This window comes from Salmo salar, chromosome ssa12 (genome assembly GCF_905237065.1).
Source record: "Salmo salar chromosome ssa12, Ssal_v3.1, whole genome shotgun sequence".
Taxonomy (NCBI): Eukaryota; Metazoa; Chordata; class Actinopteri; order Salmoniformes; family Salmonidae; genus Salmo; species Salmo salar.
The window spans coordinates 94,891,228-94,916,004 of NC_059453.1; the positions used below are offsets into that span (position 1 = coordinate 94,891,228).

The following is a 24,777-nucleotide window of genomic DNA, read 5'->3' on the forward strand; positions in this document are numbered from 1 at the left end:
GTGTTACCTAGCCTCAGTGGGCAGCTGGGAGGAGATGCTCTTATTCTTCATGGACTTTACAGTGTCCCAGAACTTTTTGGAGTTTGTGCTATAGGATGCAAATTTCTGTTTGAAAAAGCTAGCTTTTGCTTTCCTAACTGACTGTGTATATTGGTTCCTAACTTCCCTGAAAATGTGCATATCGCGGGGGTTATTCGATGCTAATGCAGTACGCCACAGGATGTTTTTGTGCTGGTCAAGGGCTGGAGTGAACCAAGGGCTATATCTGTTCTTAGTTCTATATTTTTTTAAAGGGGCATTCTTATTTAAGATGGTGAGGAAAGCATTTTTAAAGAATAACCAGGCATCCTCTACTGACGGGATGAGGTCAATATCCTTCAAGGATACCCGGGCCAGGTCGATTAGAAAGGCCTGCTCGCAGAAGTGTTTTAGGGAGCGTTTGACAGTGATGAGGGGTGGTCGTTTGACCTCGGACCCATTACGGACGCAGGCAATGAGGCAGTGATCGCTGAGATCCTGGTTGAAGACAGCAGAGGTGTATTTAGAGGTCAGGTTGATCAGGATGATATCTATGAGGGTGCCCGTGTTTACGGTTTTAGGGTTCTACCTGGTTGGTTCCTTGATAATTTGTGTGATATTGAGGGCATCTAGCTTAGATTGCAGGATGGCCGGGGTGTTAAGCAGTTTAGGTCACCTAACAGTACATTTTTCCCTATGTTGTTGCTTTACAACCTGTAAGTTTAAATTGATTTTTATTTGGATTTCATGTAATGGACTTACACAAAATAGTCCAAATTGGTGAAATGAAATGAAAAAAATTACTTGTTTCAAATTATTCAAAAAAATAAAAACAGAGAAGTGGTGCGTGCATATGTATTCAACCTATTTGCTATGAAGCCCCTAAATAAGATCTGGTGCAATCAATTACCTTCAGAAGTCACATAATTAGCTCTGCAAGCTCCACAGCGGAGATTGGAGTATCTGTCCATAGGACCACTTTAAGCTCTACACTCCACAGAGCTGAGCATTACGGAAGAGTGTCCAGAAAAAAGCCATTGCTTAAAGAAAAACATAAGCAAACATGTTTGGTGTTCGCCAAAAGGCATGTGGGAGATTCCCCAAACATATGAAAGAAGGTACTCTGGTCAGATGAGACTAATTGAGCTTTTTGGCCGTCAAGGAAAACTGTATGTCTGGCGCAAACCCAACACCTCTCATCACCCCCGAGAACACCATCCCCACAGTGAAGCATGGTGGTGGCAGCATCATGCTGTGGGGATGTTTTTCATTGGCAGGGCCTGGGAAACTGGTCAGAATTGAAGGAATGATGGATGGCGCTAAATATAGGGAAATTCTTCAGTGAAACCTGTTTCAATCTTCCAGAGATTTGAGACTGGGACGGAGGTTCACCTTCCAGCAAGACGATGACCTTAAGCATATTGCTAAAGCAACACTCGAGTGGTTTAAAGGGAAACATTTAAATGTCTTGGAATGGCCTAGTCAAAGCCCAGCCCTCAATCCAATTGAGAATCTGTGGTATGACTTAAAGACTTGAAGGAGCTGGAGCAGTTTTGCCTTGAAGAATGGGCAAAATCCCAGTGGCTAGATGTGCCAAGCTTATAGAGACATACCCCAAGAGACTTGCAGCTGTAACTGCTGCAAAAGGTGGGTCTACAAAGTATTGACTTTGGGGGGGTGAATAGTTATGCATTCTCAAGTTTTCAGTTTTCTTTGGTCATATTTCTTGTTTGTTTCACAATGAAAAATATTTAGCATCTTCAAAGTGGTAGGCATGTTGTGTAAATCAAATGATACAATTTTAATTCCAGGTTGTAAGGCAACAAAATAGGAAAAATGTGAAGGGGGTGAATACTTTCGCAAGCAACTGTATGTACATAACCACCATATTCCTGTTATTGCTGATATTTGAGAATATGGTCTTGTGGTATTTTGTGTGAACGATTGTATTTGTATTTATTATGGATCCCCATTAGTTCCTGCCAAGGCAGCAGCTACTCTTCCTGGGGTGTAGCAAAATTAAGGCAGTTTATACAATTTTAAAAACATTACAGTACATTCACAGATTTCGCAACTGACTGTGTTCCCTCAGGCCCCTACTCCACCACTACCACATATCTACAGTACTAAATCCACGTGTATGTGTGTATAGTGCGTATGTTATCATGTGTGCGTGTGTGTTCGTATGCATGTGTCTGTGCCTATGTTTGTTTCACAGTCCCCACTGTTCAATAAGGTGTTTTTTTTATCTCTTTTTCAAATCTGATTCTACTGTTGCATCAGTTACTTGATGTGGAATAGAGTTCCATGTAGTCATGGCTCTATGTAGTACTGTGCACCTCCCATAGTCTGTTCTGGACTTGGGGACTGTGAAGAGACCTCTTGTAATATGTCTTGTGGGGTATGCTTGTGTCTCTGTACTGTGTGTTAGTAGTTAAACATGTCAATACCTCTCATAAATGCAAGTAGTGATGAAGTCAATCTCTCCTCTACTTTGAGCCATGAGAGATTGACATGAATATTTTGTTATCTCTCTGTGTACATCCAAGGGCCAGCCGTGCTGCCCTGTTCTGAGCCAATTGCAATTTTCCTAAGTCCCTTTTTGTGGCACCTGACCACACGACTGAACAGTAGTCCAGGTGAGATAAAACTAGTGTTAAGTTGGTACAGCAGTGCTTTATTATGGACAGACTTCTCCCCATCTTATATACTGTTGTATCAATATGTTTTGACCATGACAGTTTACAATCCAGGGTTACTCCAAGCAGTTTAGTCACCTCAACTTGCTCAATTTCCAAATGATTTATTACAAGATTTAGTTGAGGTTTAGGGTTTAGTGAATGATTTGTCCCAAATACAATGCTTTTAGTTTTAGAAATATTTACGACTAACTTATTCCTTGCCACCTGAAACTAACTGCAGCTCTTTGTTGAGTGTTGCAGTCATTCCAATCGCTGTTGTAGCTGACGTGTATACTGTTGAGTTATCCCCATACACAACTTGCTTTACTCAAAGCCTGTTGCCTGTTGCATGTTGTTAGTAAAGATTGAAAAAGTAAGGGGCCTTGACAGCTGCCCTGGGGAATTCCTGATTCTACCAGGGTTATGTTTAAGAGGCTTCCATTAAAGAACACCCTCTATGTTCTGTTAGACAGGTTACTCTTTATCCACAATATAGCAGGTGGTGGAAAGCCATAACGCATACGTTTTTCAAGCAGCAGACTATGATAATGCCAAAAGCTGAACTGAAGTCAAGCAGCCACCCCACAATATTTTTATCATCGATTTCACTCAGCCAATCATTGGTCATTTATAAGCGTGCTGAAAGTCTGTTTTCAATTTGTTACTGTAAAATAGCATTCTGTCTGGTAAAACACCATTTTTTTCCAAAGGTTTACTAAGGTTTGTTAACAGGCTGATTGGTCGGCTATTTGAGACAGTAAAGGGGGCTTTACTATTCCTGGGTAGCGGAATGACTTTTGCTTCCCTCCAGGCATGAGGGCACACACTTTCTAGTAGGCATAAATTGAAAATATGGCAAATAGGAGTTGCAATGTTGTCCGCTATTTTCCTCAGTAATTTTCCATCCAAGTTATCAGACCTTGTTGATAGACAACAAAAATGTTTTCACTTTATGGAATTCAAAATTACGATGCTTGTCTTTCATCATTTGGTCATATATACTTGGATGTGTAGTGTTTGTTGCTGCATGTCATGCCTAAATTTGCTAATCTTGCCACTGAAAAAATCAAATAAATTGTTTTGGTCACATGCGCCGAATAAAACAAGTGTAGACCTTACCTTGAAATAGTTACTTACGAGCCCTTTCACACAATGAAGTTAAAAAGGACAAACATTTACAAAGAGATATAAAGAAAATAGTAACAAAATAAAATAACAATAACGAGGCAATATACAGGCTATATACAAGGAGTCAGTGTACGAGGTAGTTGGGATGATTGAGGTAATACGTACATGTAGGTTTGGTTATGTGATTGATTGATTGATTGATTTGATTGATTGATTGATTGATTGAAGTACTTGTAGGTAGCAGAAACTCTGGGTATCCATTTGATTAACTGTTCAGCAGTCTTAGGGCTTTTGGGGTAGAAGCTGTTACGGAGCCTTTTGGTGCCAAACTTGGCGCTCCGGTACCGCTTGCCGTGCGGTAGCAGAGAGAACAGTCTATGACTGGGGTGGCTGGAATCTTTGACAATTTTTAGGGCCTCCCTCTGACACCACCTGGTATAGAGGTCCTGGATGGCAGGGAGCTCGGCCCCAGTGATGTACTGGGCCGTACACACTACCCTCTGTAGCGCCTTGCGGTTGGATGCTGTTTCTGTGCGTGTATATGTATGCATGTGTGTGTTTGTTTAACCATCAGCCCTCTGTGATCAGCAGTCTCAGGTCCATGTCAGAGTTGATCATGCAGTTTGATGCAGTTTTGGTATATTTGCATTTTATTAGGATCCCCATTAGCTGTTGCAAAAGCAGCAGCTACTCTTCTTGGGGTCCACACAAAACATGAAACCTGACATAATACAGAATATGTATAGACAAGAACAGCTCAAGTACAGAACTACATACATTTTTAAAAAGGCACACGTACCCTACATATCAATACATAGACACAAAATATTTAGGTTAGGTGTGAGGTGTTGCTTTATCTGTTTTTTGAAACCAGGTTTGCTGTTCATTTGAGCAATATGAGATGGAAGGAAGTTCCATGCAATAATAGCTCTATATAATACTGTACTCTTTCTTGAATTTGTTCTGGATTTGGGGACTATGAAAATACCCCTGGTGGCATGTCTGGTGGGATAAGTGTGTGTGTCAGAGCTGTGTGTAAATTGATTATGCAAATATTTTGGGATTTTCAATATATTCATGTTTCTTATAAAAATAAGTGATGCAGTCAGTCTCTCCTCAACTCTTAGCCAAGAGAGACTGGCATGCATAGTATTTATATCAGCCCTCTGATTACATTGAAGAAGAGCAAGACATGCCGTTCTGTTCTGGGCCAGCTACAGCTGAACTATGTCTTTCCTTGCAGCACTCAACCACATAGCTGGACAGTAATCAAGATAAGACAAAACTAAAGCCTGCAGGACTTTTTGGAGTGTGGTGTCAAAAAAGCAGAGCATCTCTTTATTACGGACAGACCTCTCCCCATCATTACAACCATTGAATCTATATGTTTTGACCATGACAGTTTACAATCTAAGGTAACTCCAAGTAATTTAGTATTTTCAACTTGTTCAACAGCCACACAATTCACTACCAGATTCAGCTGAGGTCTAGAACTTAAGGAATGATTTGTACCAAATACAATGCTCTTAGTTTTAGAGATGTTCAGGACCAGTTTATTACTGGCCACCCATTCCAAAACAGACTGCAACTCTTTGTTAAGGGTTTCAGTGACTTCATTAGCTGTGGTTACTGATGCGTATATGGTTAAGTCATCAGCATACATGGACACACATTGCTTTGTTTAATGCCAGTGGCAGGTCATTGGTAAAAATAGAAAAGAGTAGAGGGCCTAGAGAGCCGCCCTGCGGTACACCTCACTTTACCACACGTTTGACATTAGAGAAGCTTCCATTAAAGAAAACCCTTTGAGTTCTATTAGATAGATAGCTCTGAATCCACTATATGGAAGAGGTTGAAAAGCCATAACACATATTGTTTTCTCAACAACAGGTTATGGTCAATAATATCAAAGGCTGCACTGACGTCTAACAGTACTGCTCCCTCAATCTTATTATTATCGATTTCTTTCAACCAATCATCAGTAATTTGTGTCAGTGCGGTACATGTTCAGTGCCTATAAGCATGCTGGAAGTCTGTCAATTTTGGAATACAGAGAAATAGCATTGTATTTGGTCAAACACAGTACTTTTTCCACCTCTCCAAAACTAACTTTGCAATGCTTTTTCTTTCATTATTAGTTTTTTTATGCATGAATACGATTGGCTCACTGTTCGTTGATGGCATAAGTTTGCCCACTTTTGCCAATGAAGTAATCATTAAAATAATTCGCAACATCAAATGGTTTGATGCAGTTTGTTGTATTTTTTATGAAGTTTGTTGGGAGCTTCTGATTCCAATAGATCCCCCAGGAATCCTTCAACTTCCGTCGACTAGTGATCTGTCTGTGATTGTAGCTCTCCTTTGTCCCTGTGTTTCTATGTTGTAAAGGGCCAGTCCTGTGTCATCCTATCCAGGGATATAGTGGTTCAGAAAGGTGGGTAAACACTGATGACGAGCAGCAAGTCAATTAGCTAGCATAATTAGTGTGTAAACCACAGGTGTCCCAACTCATTCCATGGAAGGCCTCATAAATAGAAGGGAAATAACCAAACCAGCAGACACACTGCCCTCCATGGAATGAGTTGGACACCTGTGGTGTGAATGCTATGCACAACATCGAAAGTTATGTCAACGGCACAGTGTTTACCCCCCTCCACCACACCCCTGATCTTACCTGATCCCCCTCCACACCATCTTTAAAAATATATATATATTTAACCTTTATTTTACTAGGCAAGTCAGTTAAGAACAAAGTCTTATTTACAATGACAGCCTACCGGGGAACAGTGGGTTAACTGCCGTGTTCAGGGGCAGAACGACAGATTTTTACCTTGTCAGGTATTCAATCTAACAACCTTTCTGTTACTGGCCCAACGCTCTAACCACTAGGCTACCTGCCGCCCCAATCTACCCCAACCTGCCTTTCAACTAGAATTACTTATGTAGCCTAGTGTAGAGACCTGTTTATCCTTCTCCACATCTCTCTCGCTCCCCCTCTCTTTGTCTATGTATCTCTCTTTCTACTTCTCTCTCTTTCTCCGTCCCTCCCTCCCTCCCTCCCTCCCTCCCTCCATCTCTCTCTCTACTTTTCTCTCTCTCTACTTCACTCTCTCTCCCACCTCTCCTTCTCGCTCCCTCCCTCGCTCCCTCCCTCCCTCCCTCCCTCCATCTCTCTCTCTACTTTTCTCTCTCTCTACTTCACTCTCCCTCCCACCTCTCCTTCTCGCTCCCTCCCTCCCTCCCTCCCTCCCTCCCTCCCTCCCTCCCTCCCTCCCTCCCTCCCTCCCTCCCTCCCACCTCTCCTCTCCTCCCTCCCTCCCTCCCTCCCTCCCTCCCTCCCTCCCTCCCTCCCTCCCTCCCTCTCTCCCACCTCTCCTTCTCGCTCCCTCCCTCCCTCCCTCCCTCCCTCTCTCCCACCTCTCCTTCTCGCTCCCTCCCTCCCTCCCTCCCTCCATCCCTCTCTCCCTCCCTCCCTCCCTCCCTCCCTCCCTCCCTCCCTCCCTCCCTCCCTCTCTCCCTCCCTCCCTCCCTCCCTCCCTCCCTCTCTCCCTCCCTCCCTCCCTCCCTCCCTCCCTCCCTCCCTCTCTCCCTCTCTCCCTCCCTCCCTCCCTCCCTCCCTCCATCTCTCTCTCCCACCTCTCCTTCTCCCTCTCTCCCTCCCTCCCTCCCTCCCTCCATCTCTCTCTCTACTTTTCTCTCTCTCTACTTCACTCTCTCTCCCACCTCTCCTTCTCGCTCCCTCCCTCCCTCCCTCCCTCCCTCCCTCCCTCCCTCCCTCTCTCCCTCCCTCCCTCCCTCCCTCCCTCCCTCCCTCCCTCCCTCCCTCCCTCTCTCCCTCCCTCCCTCCCTCCCTCTCTCCCTCCCTCCCTCCCTCCATCTCTCTCTCCCACTTCTCCTTCTCCCTCTCTCCCTCCCTCCCTCCCTCCCTCCCTCCCTCCCTCCATCTCTCTCTCTACTTTTCTCTCTCTCTACTTCACTCTCTCTCCCACCTCTCCTTCTCGCTCCCTCCCTCCCTCCCTCCCTCCCTCCCTCCCTCCCTCCCTCCCTCCCTCCCTCCCTCCCTCCCTCCCTCCCTCCCTCCCTCCCTCCCTCCCTCCCACCTCTCCTTCTCGCTCCCTCCCTCCCTCCCTCCCTCCCTCCCTCCCTCCCTCCCTCCCTCCCTCCCTCCCACCTCTCCTTCTCGCTCCCTGGTTTAGTTCTGTGTGCTTCTCCAACCAACCCCATTTTGTTCTGTCCTGGTTGTGTGTCTCTTCCTATAGGACACTTCTCCATGCATTTTGATGCTTTCCACCACCAGAACAACGACCTCCCTCCAGCTCTCCCTGCGCGCTCCTCTTTACGAAAGGTACCCTCCCTGACCCGCCCTGGGCTAGAGTAGCCTACCATCCTTTTCTGATCTGATCTGTTCTGTGCATGTCTCCGTCTAGTGTCTCAGCCCTTCAGTATCAATGCCCAAGCATGGCCACTTGGTTGTAGCATATCGTATAACTACAAAGATGCCTATTGTTTACTGTGTGTTTTTGTGTAGGTTTATAAGTGTATGTATTGTAATGTATAACTGTGTTTTTATAATATTTGTCTTGCAGTTTGGCTGGCTTGTATTTGCTTTATATCTGTTCATAATCGTTTTCTTTTTGTTTTTAACGCCTCTTTTGTACCGCATATCTATGAGAATTAACCCATTGTACTGCTTATCTATGAGAATAACCCATTGTCCCGCTTATCTGAGAATAACCCATTGTACTGCTTATCTATGAGAATTAACCCATTGTACTGCTTATCTATGAGAATTAACCCATTGTACTGCTTATCTATGAGAATTAACCCATTGTCCCGCTTATCTATGAGAATAACCCATTGTCCCACTTATCTATGAGAATAACCCATTGTACCGCTTATCTGAGAATAACCCATTGTCCCGCTTATCTATGAGAATAACCCATTGTCCCGCTTGTTTCCCTCCAACAGTCACCCCTGCACCCTATACCTGCCTCGCCCACCAGTCCCCAGTCCCAGTCCCAGTCCCAGTCCGGCCTGGATGGCAGTAACTCCACCCTCTCTGGCAGCGCCTCCTCCGGCGTCTCTTCCTTGAGTGAGAGCAACTTGTTGGGCCAGTCCTGCTCCACCGAGCCCCCTGGAACAGCCAGCAGACACCCAGCAGGCACCCTGGACTCTATCTCCATCACCCCCAGCACGGTGCACTCTATCTGGGCTATAGACGGAGAAGACCTGGGAATGGACTCCCCCTCTAGTTCCTACCTGCCTGTCCGATACAGCGTCTCCGAGCCAGAGGTCCCGGATGTCTCCAAGCCCCTTCCCTGCCGTAGCCACTCCGCCCCTGGGTGGGTCACCCCGGTCATCACCCCTATTATCCCCATCCTCCCAGAGTCCCACGCCCTAAACATCCATAACCTTCCCCGCTACCATCAGGAGCCACCGCCCGCCCTGCCCCCCAAGCCCTACCTGAGAGAGGGGTGTATCCCTGAGGAAGGGTGTATTCTCGTGCCCAGGCCCATGCCACGCAAGATCTCTCAGCCTCTCACCACCTCTAAGGAAGAGCAGGCCAAGGTGGCGTGGGAGCACGCCATCACAGAGGAGTAAAGAGCAGGCCTGGGGTTTATTCAGTCAGTGATGTAAATCTTTGTGAATGTTTCAGATATAAATAGTGTGAATAGAGCTGACACCTGATTCCCCCCCCCCCCAATTCCATCTGACAGACAATCATATCTGTTCTACATTATATATTTCTATCTGAATGTTCTGTAACTTTATATCCTCCTGAACATGCCCATGGTTCAGAAATGGTTGAGGCCAGTGTTAGGGCCTGTCTCTCTGAGGGGCCAGTGTTAGGACCTGTCTCTCTGAGGGGCCAGTGTTAGGACCTGTCTCTCTGAGGGACCAGTGTTAGGGCCTGTCTCTCTGAGGGGCCAGTGTTAGGGCCTGTCTCTCTGAGGGGCCAAGGTTAGGGCCTGTCTCTCTGAGGGGCCAAGGTTAGGGCCTGGGTTAGGGCCTGTCTCTCTGAGGGGCCAGTGTTAGGGCCTGTCTCTCTGAAGAGCCAGTGTTAGGGCCTGTCTCTCTGAGGGGCCAGTGTTAGGGCCTGTCTCTCTGAGGGGCCAGTGTTAGGGCCTGTCTCTCTGAGGGGCCAGTGTTAGGGCCTGTCTCTCTGAGGGGCCAGTGTTAGGGCCTGTCTCTCTGAGGGGCCAGTGTTAGGACCTGTCTCTCTGAGGGGCCAGTGTTAGGGCCTGTCTCTCTGAGGGGCCAGTGTTAGGACCTGTCTCTCTGAGGGGCCAGTGTTAGGGCCTGTCTCTCTGAGGGGCCAGTGTTAGGACCTGTCTCTCTGAGGGGCCAGTGTTAGGACCTGTCTCTCTGAGGGGCCAGTGTTAGGACCTGTCTCTCTGAGGGGCCAGTGTTAGGGCCTGTCTCTCTGAGGGGCCAGTGTTAGGACCTGTCTCTCTGAGGGGCCAGTGTTAGGACCTGTCTCTCTGAGGGGCCAGTGTTAGGACCTGTCTCTCTGAGGGGCCAGTGATATAGAGGGGAATGGTAAAAAATGATCCCCCTCCTTCCACTTCATTCCTTCTCACAGAGTATCCTATTTTGGTATTGACGAATGCTAGCTGTGATCTAATTGTACACATCTAAACGTGTTTGTTTGCAAATGCATCTTTGGAATGATAAGTCTTTTCCATTTTCGATTGCTTATTCTTTCAAACTCCTGTAAAAAAAAAAAAAGTATATTGATTGTCCTTTCTATGAATTGTGTCACTAACTCACACCAATGATGGGAACTACCTTTTAGAAAACATATCATTCTGTAAAAGTATTTCTTCTTTTATTGATAGTTCAGGTCCACATGCAGGGAGCTAATGGATTGTGAACCACACATTTAACCAGACATTTAATTAATGAATTGAATTAAACTGAAGCAAACCTCAGTAGAGTAAAAAAAAAAACCTGTTTGATTATGACCTCTATTTTCAATTTTTAATTTTTTTTATAGACAAGTTGCACTTTAGCAACTTAATAATAAACATTACTTATTATTTATTAATAATATGATAATAACATTATTATTACATTATTTAATAAATGTTAAAAACACATTTGATTCTATTCACACTTAGACATTTATATATATATATATATATATATATATCTTCATTTTTATATATATATGAAGATGGGTTAAGTGAAGTCTCGGGTTTTATTAGGGTATGGAGGGGGGGAGGGGAGGAGTTTGGAGAGATGATGATTGTTATTGAGGTCAGGTGATCTTAACATTACGGTTGTTTGTTATTTCCTGTAAGCGATGCATATTACTAACTGACCGTACTTTTTGTAGTGTTGATGTAACGCTGATACACTCAGCGATGCAACTGGCTTTTACTGAGAAAAATAAAAATGGTGGGGGTGGGAGACAATAGTTTGATGAATAGAGAGAGACGGAGGGGGGGGGGGGTTACGAACTAATACAAAACGTCAGGTCACATACTCCTTAACACTTCCTCTTACTCTGTCACAACTTCCTGTGGCACTGCTCTTCCTCGACAGACAGACAGACAGTCAGAGGCTTAAATACCGTGGTAAGGCTTCATTACACAGTAGTCGTATTTTATTGCCGTGTGCTACCTGCCACAGCCAGATCAGCCAGCCACTATAAAGAGTTGATTAGGACATAACAGTCTGAAGGCTGGTGAATAGATATCCCGTTTTAAACGGCTGCTCTTGCCCTATATAAGGGGTCTGTTGGTTTATTATTAAGGTCAGTTTCCCATTCAGTTGGCAGCATATTACACACTACAGTACAAAGAAAAGGCAATATTTTTTTAGAGATGAAACCTGCCAGTTTATTGTTATGTGTAGTTATAGTTATATTAATATTAGATTATTTATAAATGAATCCCTATATCCTGGATTGACTGAGGAGAATTGATGACTTGATAATGACTTGACGATGACTTGATTACGATGTGATAATGACTTGATAATGACTCAATGATGACGCGATGATGACTCGATAATGACGTGCCAATGTATTGATAATGACTTGATAATGACTCAACAATGACTTGATGATGACTCGATAATGGCTTGATGACTTGACGATGACTCGATTATGATGTGATAATGACTTGATGATGACTCGATAATGGCTTGATGACTTGACGATGACTCGATTATGATGTGATAATGACTTGATAATGACTCGATTATGATGTGATAATGACTTGATGATGACTCGATAATGGCTTGATAATGACTTGATAATGACTCAACAATGACTTGATGATGACTCGATAATGGCTTGATAATGAATTGACGATGACTTGACGACGACTCGATAATGCCGCGACAATGGCGTGATAATGACACGATAATGGCTTGACGATGACGACATAGAAACATAATAATGTGCTAGACTAAGACAAGGGCATTGAAAGTCACTGTAGCTGCTTGGTGATGTGCACAAGTGGAATGACACATTTTAGATGGCTGATATTTATAGACAAATGAATATTAACTATTATAATATTATGTGATTTTTGTTTTAGTTTTTCCCTTTTTATTTGGTACTTTTTATGTGTGCATGTTCATTCAGTGAAATAACACACTGGGTACAGGATGTCAATTCAACGTCTATTCAAATCAAATTGTATTGGGTCGCATACACATATTTAGCAGATGTTATTTTGGGTGTAGCGAAATGCTTGTGTTCGGAGCTCCAACAGTGCAGTAGCATCTAACAATACACAACAAACCAATATGTACACAGTGGGAAATGATAATACCATGGCTAGTACCGCCCATTGGACAACCAAGGAGCAGAGGGGTCAGAGAGAGAGAGAGAGAGAGAGAGAAAGAGAAGGGACTGTGACCTAAAGACATCATTGTTTCTAGTCATTTATACTTATTGACTATTCAGCCCTGATCACAATGTACAGATTATTCCACTTTTTGATTTCTGTAAGCGTCCTCCACCCTGCCTCCAATTACTATCTCTTGTATCTACCTAAGTGAACTGATCTGCCTTGTTACAACACTGCTGGTGCTTCACAGTCCCAGATCCTGGATCAGATGCTGCTGCTCATCTCACTCCTTGCTTCTTTCAGCTTGTTGTCCAGGTGTTGTGTTGTGGATGTCTCTCTCTCTCTCTGTCTCTCTCTCGCTCTCTCTCTCTCTCTCTCTGCATACAGTAGACCTACACTCTTTTGTTTGGGATAGTTTTCTCATGTCCTCCTGTTGTCATGTCCTCCTGTTGTCATGTTGTCATGTTGTCATGTTCTCCTGTTGTCATGTTCTCCTGTTGTCATGTCCTCCTGTTGTCATGTTGTCATGTTGTCATGTCCTCCTGCTGTCATGTTCTCCTGTTGTCATGTCCTCCTGTTGTCATGTCCTCATGTCCTCTTGTTGTCATGTCCTCATGTCCTCTTGTTGTCATGTTCTCCTGTTGTCATGTCCTCATGTCCTCCTGTTGTCATGTCCTCATGTCCTCCTGTTGTCATGTCCTCATGTCCTCCTGTTGTCATGTCCTCATGTCCTCCTGTTGTCATGTTCTCCTGTTGTCATGTCCTCCTGTTGTCATGTCCTCCTGTTCTCATGTTCTCATGTTCTCCTGTTGTCATGTTCTCATGTTCTCATGTTCTCCTGTTGTCATGTTCTCATGTTCTCATGTTCTCCTGTTGTCATGTTGTCATGTTGTCATGTCCTCCTGTTGTCATGTTCTCCTGTTGTCATGTTCTCCTGTTGTCATGTTGTCATGTTCTCCTGTTCTCATGTTCTCCTGTTGTCATGTTGTCATGTTCTCCTGTTGTCATGTTCTCCTGTTGTCATGTCCTCCTGTTGTCATGTTCTCCTGTTGTCATGTTCTCCTGTTGTCATGTTGTCATGTTCTCCTGTTGTCATGTTCTCCTGTTGTCATGTTGTCATGTCCTCCTGTTGTCATGTTGTCATGTTGTCATGTTGTCATGTCCTCCTGCTGTCATGTTCTCCTGTTGTCATGTCCTCATGTCCTCCTGCTGTCATGTCCTCCTGTTGTCATGTCCTCATGTCCTCCTGCTGTCATGTTCTCCTGTTGTCATGTCCTCATGTCCTCCTGCTGTCATGTCCTCCTGTTGTCATGTCCTCATGTCCTCCTGCTGTCATGTCCTCCTGTTGTCATGTCCTCATGTCCTCCTGTTGTCATGTTCTCCTGTTGTCATGTCCTCCTGCTGTCATGTTCTCCTGTTGTCATGTCCTCCTGCTGTCATGTTCTCCTGTTGTCATGTCCTCATGTCCTCCTGCTGTCATGTCCTCCTGTTGTCATGTTCTCCTGTTGTCATGTCCTCCTGTTGTCATGTCCTCCTGTTGTCATGTCCTCATGTCCTCCTGTTGTCATGTTCTCCTGTTGTCATGTCCTCCTGTTGTCATGTTCTCCTGTTGTCATGTCCTCCTGTTGTCATGTTCTCCTGTTGTCATGTTGTCATGTTGTCATGTCCTCCTGTTGTCATGTTCTCATGTTCTCATGTTCTCCTGTTGTCATGTTCTCATGTTCTCATGTTCTCCTGTTGTCATGTTGTCATGTTGTCATGTCCTCCTGTTGTCATGTTCTCCTGTTGTCATGTTCTCCTGTTGTCATGTTCTCCTGTTCTCCTGTTCTCATGTTCTCCTGTTGTCATGTTGTCATGTTCTCCTGTTGTCATGTTCTCCTGTTGTCATGTTCTCCTGTTGTCATGTTCTCCTGTTGTCATGTCCTCATGTCCTCCTGCTGTCATGTCCTCCTGTTGTCATGTCCTCATGTCCTCCTGCTGTCATGTTCTCCTGTTGTCATGTTCTCATGTCCTCCTGCTGTCATGTTCTCCTGTTGTCATGTCCTCATGTCCTCCTGCTGTCATGTTCTCCTGTTGTCATGTTCTCATGTCCTCCTGCTGTCATGTACTCCTGCTGTCATGTCCTCCTGTTGTCATGTCCTCATGTCCTCCTGTTGTCATGTCCTCATGTCCTCTTGTTGTCATGTCCTCCTGTTGTCATGTCCTCCTGTTGTCATGTTCTCCTGTTGTCATGTTCTCCTGTTGTCATGTTCTCCTGTTCTCCTGTTCTCATGTTCTCCTGTTGTCATGTCCTCCTGCTGTCATGTTCTCCTGTTGTCATGTCCTCATGTCCTCCTGCTGTCATGTCCTCCTGTTGTCATGTCCTCATGTCCTCCTGTTGTCATGTTCTCCTGTTGTCATGTCCTCCTGTTGTCATGTTCTCCTGTTGTCATGTCCTCCTGTTGTCATGTTCTCCTGTCCTCATGTCCTCCTGTTGTCATGTTCTCCTGTTGTCATGTCCTCCTGCTGTCATGTTCTCCTGTTGTCATGTCCTCATGTCCTCCTGCTGTCATGTCCTCCTGTTGTCATGTCCTCATGTCCTCCTGTTGTCATGTTCTCCTGTTGTCATGTCCTCCTGTTGTCATGTCCTCCTGTTGTCATGTTCTCCTGTTGTCATGTCCTCCTGTTGTCATGTTCTCCTGTTGTCATGTCCTCCTGTTGTCATGTTCTCCTGTCCTCATGTCCTCCTGTTGTCATGTTCTCCTGTTGTCATGTTCTCCTGTTGTCATGTCCTCCTGTTGTCATGTTCTCCTGTTGTCATGTCCTCCTGTTGTCATGTCCTCATGTCCTCCTGCTGTCATGTCCTCCTGTTGTCATGTTCTCCTGTTGTCATGTCCTCCTGTTGTCATGTCCTCATGTCCTCCTGCTGTCATGTCCTCATGTCCTCCTGCTGTCATGTCCTCCTGCTGTCATGTTCTCCTGTTGTCATGTTCTCCTGTTGTCATGTTCTCCTGTTGTCATGTTGTCATGTTCTCCTGTTGTCATGTTGTCATGTTCTCCTGTTGTCATGTCCTCATGTTGTCATGTTCTCCTGCTGTCATGTGCTCCTGTTGTCATGTTCTCATGTCCTCCAGCTGTCATGTTCTCATGTCCTCCAGCTCTCATTGTAGATTCTATCATGTATATTTCCTCTTTCTCAGAAGGGACATGGCTACAATCAGTATTTACTTGTCTCAGTAATGGGGTATACAGTAGGCGCATGTCTCCTAATGAAGAATGACTTTTATTTTTAAATGAATCGACTGAATTTAATTTATTTTCTAATGCTTCTGTGTAGCTGATGTATTCCATATATAACAATGCCATACATAAGATGATATTGTGTATTTATTAACCCCCCTGTATAACACACTCAAAACAATGTCCCACTACTACTGTCCGTCTAGGTTGTTTTGTGTCCGTTATGTGGTGATTGTACTCTTTGTGATGATGGAAGGGAGGGAGGGTTAAAAGAACATGAACCTAGGTTATTCACTGGTTGTGAGAGAGGGAGGGACTCAGACAGAGAGACAGACACCGTCAGCTGGCTCCTTTCCAGGTTCATACAAGCAGAGGGGTTAATCAGCCCCCTCACATGGTCAGCAAAGAGGTGCTCTCACACCCTCTCTCCCTCCCTCCCTCCCGTCCTCCCTCCCTCCCTCCCTCCCTGCCTCCCTCCCCTGCAGGTTCACCATTTTACCTCCAGGCCTGCTGCCACTCCTAATCTACTGCCACTAATCCTAATTTCTAAGTGTAAGAGTGTTAATATAGTCACTAGTGGTAGCGTGCGTAATGTATTTGATTAGATAGTGTGTCCTCCACAGATGGTAGAAGCCAGTGTAATACCATTAGTTTGTTTTAATTAGCAACTATATCTCTATGAGCAATGTTGCTGAAATAGCAGGAATTCCCCCTCATGTTTTCCATGTAACTTTTCATTTAATTTTTAAAAATTATTTTACATACTCATGAATAGCATGCTTTCAGAGCCAAAAATATATGAAGGAACATGTTTATGCGTATGACCTATGACCTATGCAAAACCTCCCAATTTATTTGATTTCTACAAATGGCGGTACAAATGTGGGGGGGGGGGTTACAAAACAGTTTTGAAATCATTACAGTTATTTTTCCCCAGACCACCTCGTCAGGCTCTTCTCTCTCTCTCTCTTCTGTAAGTAGTTATGACGACGCTGTGGATTCATAAGGTTAAAAGGGGCCATGTATAGATTGTGATTATTAATTGTCTGCCTTGTACTTTCTGATGTAAATGTGTTTTTAAAACCTAAAAAAAAAAAAAAACATTGACAAACATACAAAAATATTTTGACTTTTTTCATTATGCTTCATTATTTTGTGAATTTTTCCATCAAAGATCAGACAAATCTGGACAGTCGGCTACTCTTACGGCATACGAAAACCTTTTGAATTACTCCAAAAGTAATTTATTGTATATATTGTGTTAGCATGAATCAACAGTGATGTGGATTGTAGATGTAAATACAACACGTTTTTTTCCTGTGATGTGGAATTCATTTATTATTAATAATAATGCTAAACATTAAAGATCTTGTTTTATTGGCTCATTGATGTTTCAACTGGTCATTATTTATTAGCAGTGATGAGGGATGAGAAAACAGTGAACTATATGTAATTATCGTAGAATAAGGTCATTTCTAAAAGTAACTTGAAATTTTATATATCTAGGCAAGTCAGTTAAGATTAAATTCTTATTTACAAGGACGGCCTACCACGGCCAAACCCAGACGATGCTGGGCCAATTGTGCGCCGCCCTATGGGACTCCCAATCACGTCCAGATGTGATACAGCCAAGATAAAAACCAGGGACTGGAGTGACTCCTCTTGCACTGAGATGCAGTGTCTTAGACCACTGCGCCACTCGGGAGCCCAATGCAAAGTATTGGATAGTAGGCCTACTATGAAGAAAGCAGAAAGCGGTTGCCTGTGATCAAACCAACATCCTGTAGCTAAAATTGGCCAGAGGACACCATGTATTACTTTCTATTCTATAGTAAATATTCTGTAAATCAAACTAATTAGCCAAGTAATTAACCAGTTTTGTTGTTGTTTTTGTTTATCATTTTCCTTGTTGGACATAAAAGACTAATAAACACCAGGAAATCAGCTCCAAGTCATTTTAATTTTTTCGAAAATCTGTTCAAGTATTTCCATGCATACAGTACATTCGGGAAAGTATTCAGACCCCTTGACTTTTTCCACGTTTTGTTACATTACAGCCTTATTCTAAAAGCGATTAAATAGTTTTTTCCCCCTCATCAATCTACACACAATACCCAATAATGACAAAGCAAAAACAGGTTTTTAGACATTTGTGCACAAAATAATTTCACATTTACATTTACATTTGTATTCAGACCCTTTACTCAGTACTTTGTTGAAGCACCTTTGGCAGCGATTACAGCCTTAAGTCTTCTTGGGTATGATGCTACAAGCTTGGCACACCTGTATTTGGGGAGTTTCTCCCATTCTTCTCTGCAGATCCTCTCAAGCTCTGTCAGGTTGGATGGGGAGCGTCGCTGCACAGCTATTTTCAGGTCTCTCCATAGATGTTCAATCAGGTTCAAGTCCGGGCTCTGGCTGGACCACTCAAGGACATTCAGAGACTTGTCCCGAAGCCACTCCTGCATTGTCTGTGTGCTTAGGGTCATGGTCCTGTTGGAAGGTAAACCTTCGCCTCAGTCTGAGGTCCTGAGCGCTCTGGAGCTGGTTTTCATCAAGGATCTCTCTGTACTTTGCTCCGTTCATCTTTCCCTCGATCCTGACTAGTCTCCCAGTCCCTGCTGCTGAAAAACATCCCCACAGCATGATGCTGCCAACACCATGCTTCACCGTAGGGATGGTGCCTGGTTTCCTCCAGATGTGACGCTTGACATTCAGGCCAATCTTGGTTTCATCAGACCAGAGAATCTTGTTTCTCCTGGTCTCAGAGTCCTTTATGTGCCTTTTGGCAAACTCCAAGCGGGCTGTCATGTGCCTTTTACTGAGGAGTGGCTTCCGTCTGGCCACTACATAAATCACAAAGGCCTGATTGGTGTGCTGCAGAGATGGTTGTCCTTCTGGAAGGTTCTCCCATCTCCACAGAGGAATTCTTGCTTCTCGCGTTTTCCCTTTGTCATTATGGGGTATTGTGGGTAGATTTTTTATAATCAATTTTAGAATAAGGCTGTAATGTAACAAAATGTGGTAAAGGTCAAGGGGTCTGAATATTTTCTGAATGCACTGTAAATAGATACATTATATATGATCGTATCCCAATGTATTTAAGGTTTGAAATCATTTTGTTTTTGTCAAATACTATCTGTTTGGGCTTCTTGAGGTCAATTTGCAGTGTAATTATTTGTAATTATGTTCAGGCAGCCCGACCATCCGCTCAAGAAAAAAATCGGCAAGTGGCTGATAATATAGTTGGGGACCCTGTAATAAAAGTATAGAAAGTAGTATACTTATACTTAAATGTATAGCTATTGACACAGACAGCGCGGTATAGAGCACCGTGTCTCTGTTCAACGCCAGATGTTTCCATCTGAACTGTTTTGATATGACCGTAAAGTAAAGGTAACGTAATATACAGAGCTCTAATCCAATCGAATGACGCCAACTGGACGACGTCCCCAGAATGAAGACCATCTGTCCAATCAGAGAAAAGTGCATCGCGGTACCCCCGGGGAACGAACCAATCGCGTTCTAGAGACTGAAATGAGAGCCAATTGAAAGCCTTTTCGTAGGGTTGACGTGTTCATCAGGAAGCTTGGCAGACCGGTGTCGACTCTAGCTGTTCATGTTTTGTATTGTAACGTTTAGCTAGGTACATCTAGCTAAACTAGATTAAATTAGCTATTTAATCGTAAAATGTTGTGTTTGACTAGTTTGTCGGTCGCCCTCGCAGCGCTGGCTTTGGTACCGAGCATTAGCGACGCTTTGAAAGATGGGGATTGTGAAGGTGGGTTGGTTTGTCTCATATTTATCACTGTCGCTATGGATATAGCTAACTAGCTAACTAGCTAGTTACTCGTAGTTAAGTTTTATGGCAATCTACAATTCTATGCGTTGTCATTGGCAATGATTCTTAGCCAAATAGCCTAGACGTTGGCTAGCTGGCTAGCTATAATTCAATACATTTGAAATGTCTTTCAAAGCTCTCCTAAATATATGTTTGTTCGCAGATAAGTATTGTAGCTGGCTGTGTCTCGCTAACTAGTACCTGTCAATTGCTCATTAGGACCTTGCCTTGTACCCCAGCTGGGTCAGATATTGCCTGTGGTTTCTGTTGGTGAGGTAATATGCTCCCATGTCAAGCTATTGTTTCTCTGTTAGATGGGATAGCTGATACTTGACTGTGAATTGTTCAGGTTTATCCAGGGCGGTGGTTCCCAATCTTTTTATAGTCCCGTACCCCTTCAAACACCCAACCTCCAGCTGCGTACCCCCTCTAGCACCAGGGTCAGCACACTCTCAAATGTTTTTTTTTTTTGCCATCATTGTAAGCCTGCCACACACACACACACTATATGATACAATTATTAAACATAAGAATGAGTGAGTTTGTCACAACCCGGCTCGTGGGAAGTGACAGAGGTCTTATAGATCTAGGGCACAAATAATAATATAATAATAATCAATAAGTTTGCTCTTTATTTAACCATCTTACATATACAACCTTATTTGTATATTGAAAATGGTGAATAACTCACCACAGGTTAATGAGAAGGGTGTACTTGAAAGGATGCACATAACTCTGCAATGTTGGGTTGTATTGGAGAGAGTCTGTCTTAAATCATCTTCCACACACAGTCTGTGCCTGTATTTAGTTTTCATGCTAGTGAGGGCCGAGAATCCACTCTCACATAGGGACGTGGTTACAAAGGGCATCAGTGTCATAACAGTGTGATTTGCCAAGGCAGGATACTCTGAGCGCAGCCCAATACAGAAATCTGGCAGTGGCTTCTGATTAAATACAATTTTCACAGAACCGCTTGTTGCAATTTTGATGAGGCTCTCTTGTTCAGTTATCGGTAAATGGACTGGAGGCAGGGCATGAAAGGGATAACGAATCCTGTTGTTTGTGTCGTCCGTTTGGGGAAAGTACCTGTGTAATTCAGCACCCAACTCACTCAGATGCTTCGCTATATCACATTGGACATTGTCTGTAAGCTTGAGTTCATTTGCACACAAAAAAATCATACAATGATGGAAAGACCTGTGTGTTGTCCTTGTTAATGCAGACAGAGAAGAGCTCCAACTTCTTAATCATAGCCTCAATTTTGTCCCGCACATTGAACATAGTTGTGGAGAGTCCCTGTAATCCTATATTCAGATCATTTCAGGCGATATAAAAAAAACATCACCCAGATAGGCCAGTCGTGTGAGAAACTCGTCATCATGCAAGCTGTCAGCCAAGTGAACTTTAAGCTCATCTCTCAATTGAAAAAATTGTAAATACTTTGCCCCTTGATAACCAGCGCACTTCTGTATGTTGTAAAAGTGTTACATGGTTGCTGCCAACATCATTGAATAGTGCAGACAATACATGAGAGTTCAGGGGCCTTGCTTTAACAAAGTTAACCATTTACACTGTAGTGTCCAAAACGTCTTTCAAGTTGTCAGGCATTCCCTTGGCAGCAAGAGCCTCTCGGTGGATGCTGCAGTGGACCCAGGTGGCGTCGGGAGCAACTGCTTGCACGTGCGTTACCACTCCACTATGTCTCCCTGTCATGGCTTTTGCGCCATAAGTACAGACACCAACATGAGCAGCAGCTACGTTTGGCTACATACGGACCGTTAGTGGAATTCCCGCGAGAGAGTAACGGTTAATGTGATCGGATGTTCATTATTTGACTAGGCTACCTGTATTTGACATTGTGTTGTTATTTTGCTGTGTTGTGTTATTTCGCTGAACACTAGATGGTTTAATTTTATATTTGGCAGTCAAATGAGGCTACTCTGGCGGGGAGAAAAAACTCACCCAAATGTACAGCCCCGTTGGGAAAATATAAATGGACTGTTTGAGAATGTGAAGAGAATTTTTTTGGGGGGGGTATTTAAAAAAAAAAAAAAAAATGTAAATCACATTTTTATTTTGCGTGCCCCCGATGGCATTGCGCATACCCCAGTTTGGGAATACCATTTTTTTATTTTTTTTTTGTATACCATCAGATTAGTAAAATGTTATATTACTAAAGTGTATAGAGAGTAATGCATTCATTGCAAGTCATGCCATGTTTGTATAATCCTAACATCCTAATGTAATGATGATCATTCCTTGTTTTGTGTTGTTTCCTCCCAGTGTGTGTGAGCTTCCTGGGAAGGTTATACCAGTCATTGCAGGACAACGACGTTAAATTCACCAGCACAGACATCGAGAAGGCCCTCGTCGAAACCTGCAAAGATGCCAAGGGCAAGGAAAACCGCTTTGTAAGTGATTTTAGGCTAATGTTTTAGTTTTAATGTATGTCTAGTCGATAAGTAGTTACATTGTGTCCTATCCAGATTATCCACTGAATTTGTTGATTCATTGCTATTCTTTTCTTCCTTCTGTACCCTAGTGTTACTACATTGGTGGAACAAATGACGCAGCCACCAAAATTCTCAATGAGATCTCCAAGCCCCTGAGCTACCACACACCAGTGGACAAGATCTGTGAGAAACTAAAGAAGAAGGACAGTCAGATCTGCGAACTGAAATACGGTAAGGAAACAAACCCATCTCAGATGACTTGCTATGCAGTTATTTGTAAGTTAAATCAATACTACAGTACCGAACCACACTTAAGTTGTTTAACATAATGATGTAGAAGATAGACTGTGTACCATACAGAGTATGTTAGCATCTCTCAATTCCATGTCTCTGACAGCTAAACCCCGCTTAAGTCTCAATTTCAAAAACAAATTTGTCCCTTATTTGTTCCCATAGTTTATCTTCTTTCACGTGGGACTCATCACAATGCTTATCACAATAAATACTTTTTTTACAACTGTCATAATACCACTACATGCTGACCACACCGGTCGCGTGCGCTGCAAATATAAATGTATACATGCATGCATGTTATTGTCATTACACCCACACTGCCTCAGCGAGCGTCTGCGTGGCCAGGCGCTAGTTCTATATGTGACACTCAACGCGCTGCAAATCCTGCCTCTCCCATCTCCTCATTGGTGTTTAGGAGTATATACCCACGTGAGTGATTGAAAGATGATCTGACGTCCACACTCCAGTCGTTGTAGTAATGCACCGTAAAGTTGGTTGCCAAATGCCATATAAAGTCCAAAGAAGTAAAAAAAAAAAAAATAAGCCTGAGGAAGGAGAAGAGATGATGAGAAAGGAATTGGGTTTATCGTTTTATCTGTGGATTCATTGTTGGAGTAGAGGACCTTGTGCATTTCAGGTAAAATAACAACCCAATGTTTATATCCCAGGACAAATTAGCTAGCAACAGCAAGCTAGCTAGATAAATTGGCATAAATATTTAATGCTTTTCGACCTGTCCCCAAATTAATGTCAACAAAATCAAAGTGCCCACGATGGCACGCTCGTGTCCAGTTTGGTCAGCTTGTTAGATAATTGTTTGTGGATCATGCTTAGTCAAAAACGACATTGTACAATGTAGGCCTGTGTGCTATTTCCAACCCCCTTCTGGCATATTACAAGTTATTTACATACACAAACACAGGTGAGGACTGATTTTTCCATCTCATCACCATACCTGGCTGTCTATTATTGCCTCACAGTGAAATTTGACCTCTTCCTGAAACGTGAACAGACTCTGCATTCTACTGTTTATCATACGGCATAGAATGCAGAGTCTCGTGTAACCTTTTTATAGTGAACGTCTTTTGATATCAGCACCTGCTAAGAGACAATTTAATATTTGTATGTAACGTGTGTGTGCTTTCTTAACAGAAGCCTATAGCTTCATTCCTTCATCTCGAATCCTCTACCACTCAGACACTTGGTCAACACTCCTGAACCCCCCTCCTTGTAATTAGTCAGTTAAACCACTGAAAAGCTAGCAGGATCTGTTTTTAAAGATGGAATCTTCACCTTCTCTCCTCGCTCTGCAGACAAACAGCTGGACCTGAGCACGGTGGATCTGAAGAAGCTGAAGGTGAAGGACTTGAAGAAAATCCTGGAGGAGTGGGGAGAGTCGTGTAAAGGTTGTGCCGAGAAGTCCGACTTCATCCGCAAGATCAACGAACTCATGCCCAAGTACGCACCCAACGCAGCTAAAGCACGGAGGGAACTGTAACCAGAGGGAGAGGGGGATGCAGACCTGGGATTGTATTCAGTGTCTCAAAGTAGAAATGCTGATCTAGGATCATTTAAAAAAATATATAAAGTTTGATCATAATGAGTAAGACTCTGTATCAAGCATCTCGAGTAGGAGCGTTGATTTTAGGATCAGGTCTCCCCCCCCCCCATCCATGTCATTTTATTCTTTGTGATCTAAATGCCAATTTATAATCCTAGATCAGCACTCCTACTCTGAGACACTTTGTCTGAATACCAAATTGCACCCTAGTCCCTATATAGTGCACTACCTTTGACCAGAGCCCTGTGGGGAGTATGGTGCCATTTGGGATGTTGCCTTTGTTTAAATAGGTTCTGGGGAAGGTGCTTTGGTGGTCCTGAGAGGGTATTTTGTGGTGGGTAATGTTCGCTGTGCGGTATATGAACCACCTGTCAGTCTGTACATGACCTTAGTTTATTTTTCTTTTTTTTTAAGGGATATACTTTTTTTTTTAATTTGTCTTAATTAATAACGGTATAATCAAATATAACAGGTGTGGACAAGCTCCTATGCAGAAGGTCCTAGACAGTGGGTGTAGTAAGACACCTGATTCTACTAATCATCAAATCGAGACCTTGATTTATACCCTCTACAAATAAGCTTGGCCACCCCTGAAATATATTTTTTAAGAGAAGATAAAACTATTGAAATGTGCTTTTCTTTCACACAACCGTACATATTTATTACAACTGTTCTGTACTTTTTCATTAAAATATGAAAACAAGGTGTCGGAAGTCATGGCGTTTTTAATAATAAATGCTTGTAGCATAATCACACGTGGTCATAAATATCTAACTTG

At 43.4% G+C, this 24,777-nt stretch overlaps 2 protein-coding genes across 2 annotated transcripts in view; both read left to right on the plus strand.

The window, feature by feature from the left end:
• The window catches only part of LOC106566212 (dedicator of cytokinesis protein 3), a 398,163-nt gene extending 385,942 nt beyond the window's left edge, over window positions 1-12,221 (plus strand). Inside the window, exons 52-53 of the mRNA XM_045691962.1 lie at window positions 8,087-8,172; window positions 8,796-12,221. Of these exons, the coding sequence (XP_045547918.1) occupies window positions 8,087-8,172; window positions 8,796-9,428 (719 nt within the window). The 3' untranslated portion in view covers window positions 9,429-12,221. The remainder of the gene's footprint in view (window positions 1-8,086; window positions 8,173-8,795) is intronic.
• Window positions 12,222-19,420: 7,199 nt separating this feature from the next.
• Window positions 19,421-24,702, plus strand: LOC106566211 (mesencephalic astrocyte-derived neurotrophic factor). Its single transcript, XM_014134085.2, has 4 exons — window positions 19,421-19,631; window positions 21,975-22,102; window positions 22,234-22,375; window positions 23,752-24,702. Exons 1-4 carry the CDS (start codon window positions 19,541-19,543, stop codon window positions 23,934-23,936), a joined length of 546 nt encoding a protein of 181 aa, XP_013989560.1. The 5' UTR covers window positions 19,421-19,540; the 3' UTR covers window positions 23,937-24,702.
• Window positions 24,703-24,777: the final 75 nt, after the last annotated feature.

What these genes read in the sequence shown, in the direction of transcription:
- LOC106566211 (XM_014134085.2), top strand. Translation starts at nt 19,541, where the DNA reads ATGTTGTGTTTGACTAGTTTGTCGGTCGCCCTCGCAGCGCTGGCTTTG. An exon ending in AGGGCAAGGAAAACCGCTTT is followed by an intron (nt 22,103 to 22,233) that starts GTAAGTGATTTT and finishes TCTGTACCCTAG; the next exon opens with TGTTACTACATTGGTGGAAC. An exon ending in GATCTGCGAACTGAAATACG is followed by an intron (nt 22,376 to 23,751) that starts GTAAGGAAACAA and finishes CTCGCTCTGCAG; the next exon opens with ACAAACAGCTGGACCTGAGC.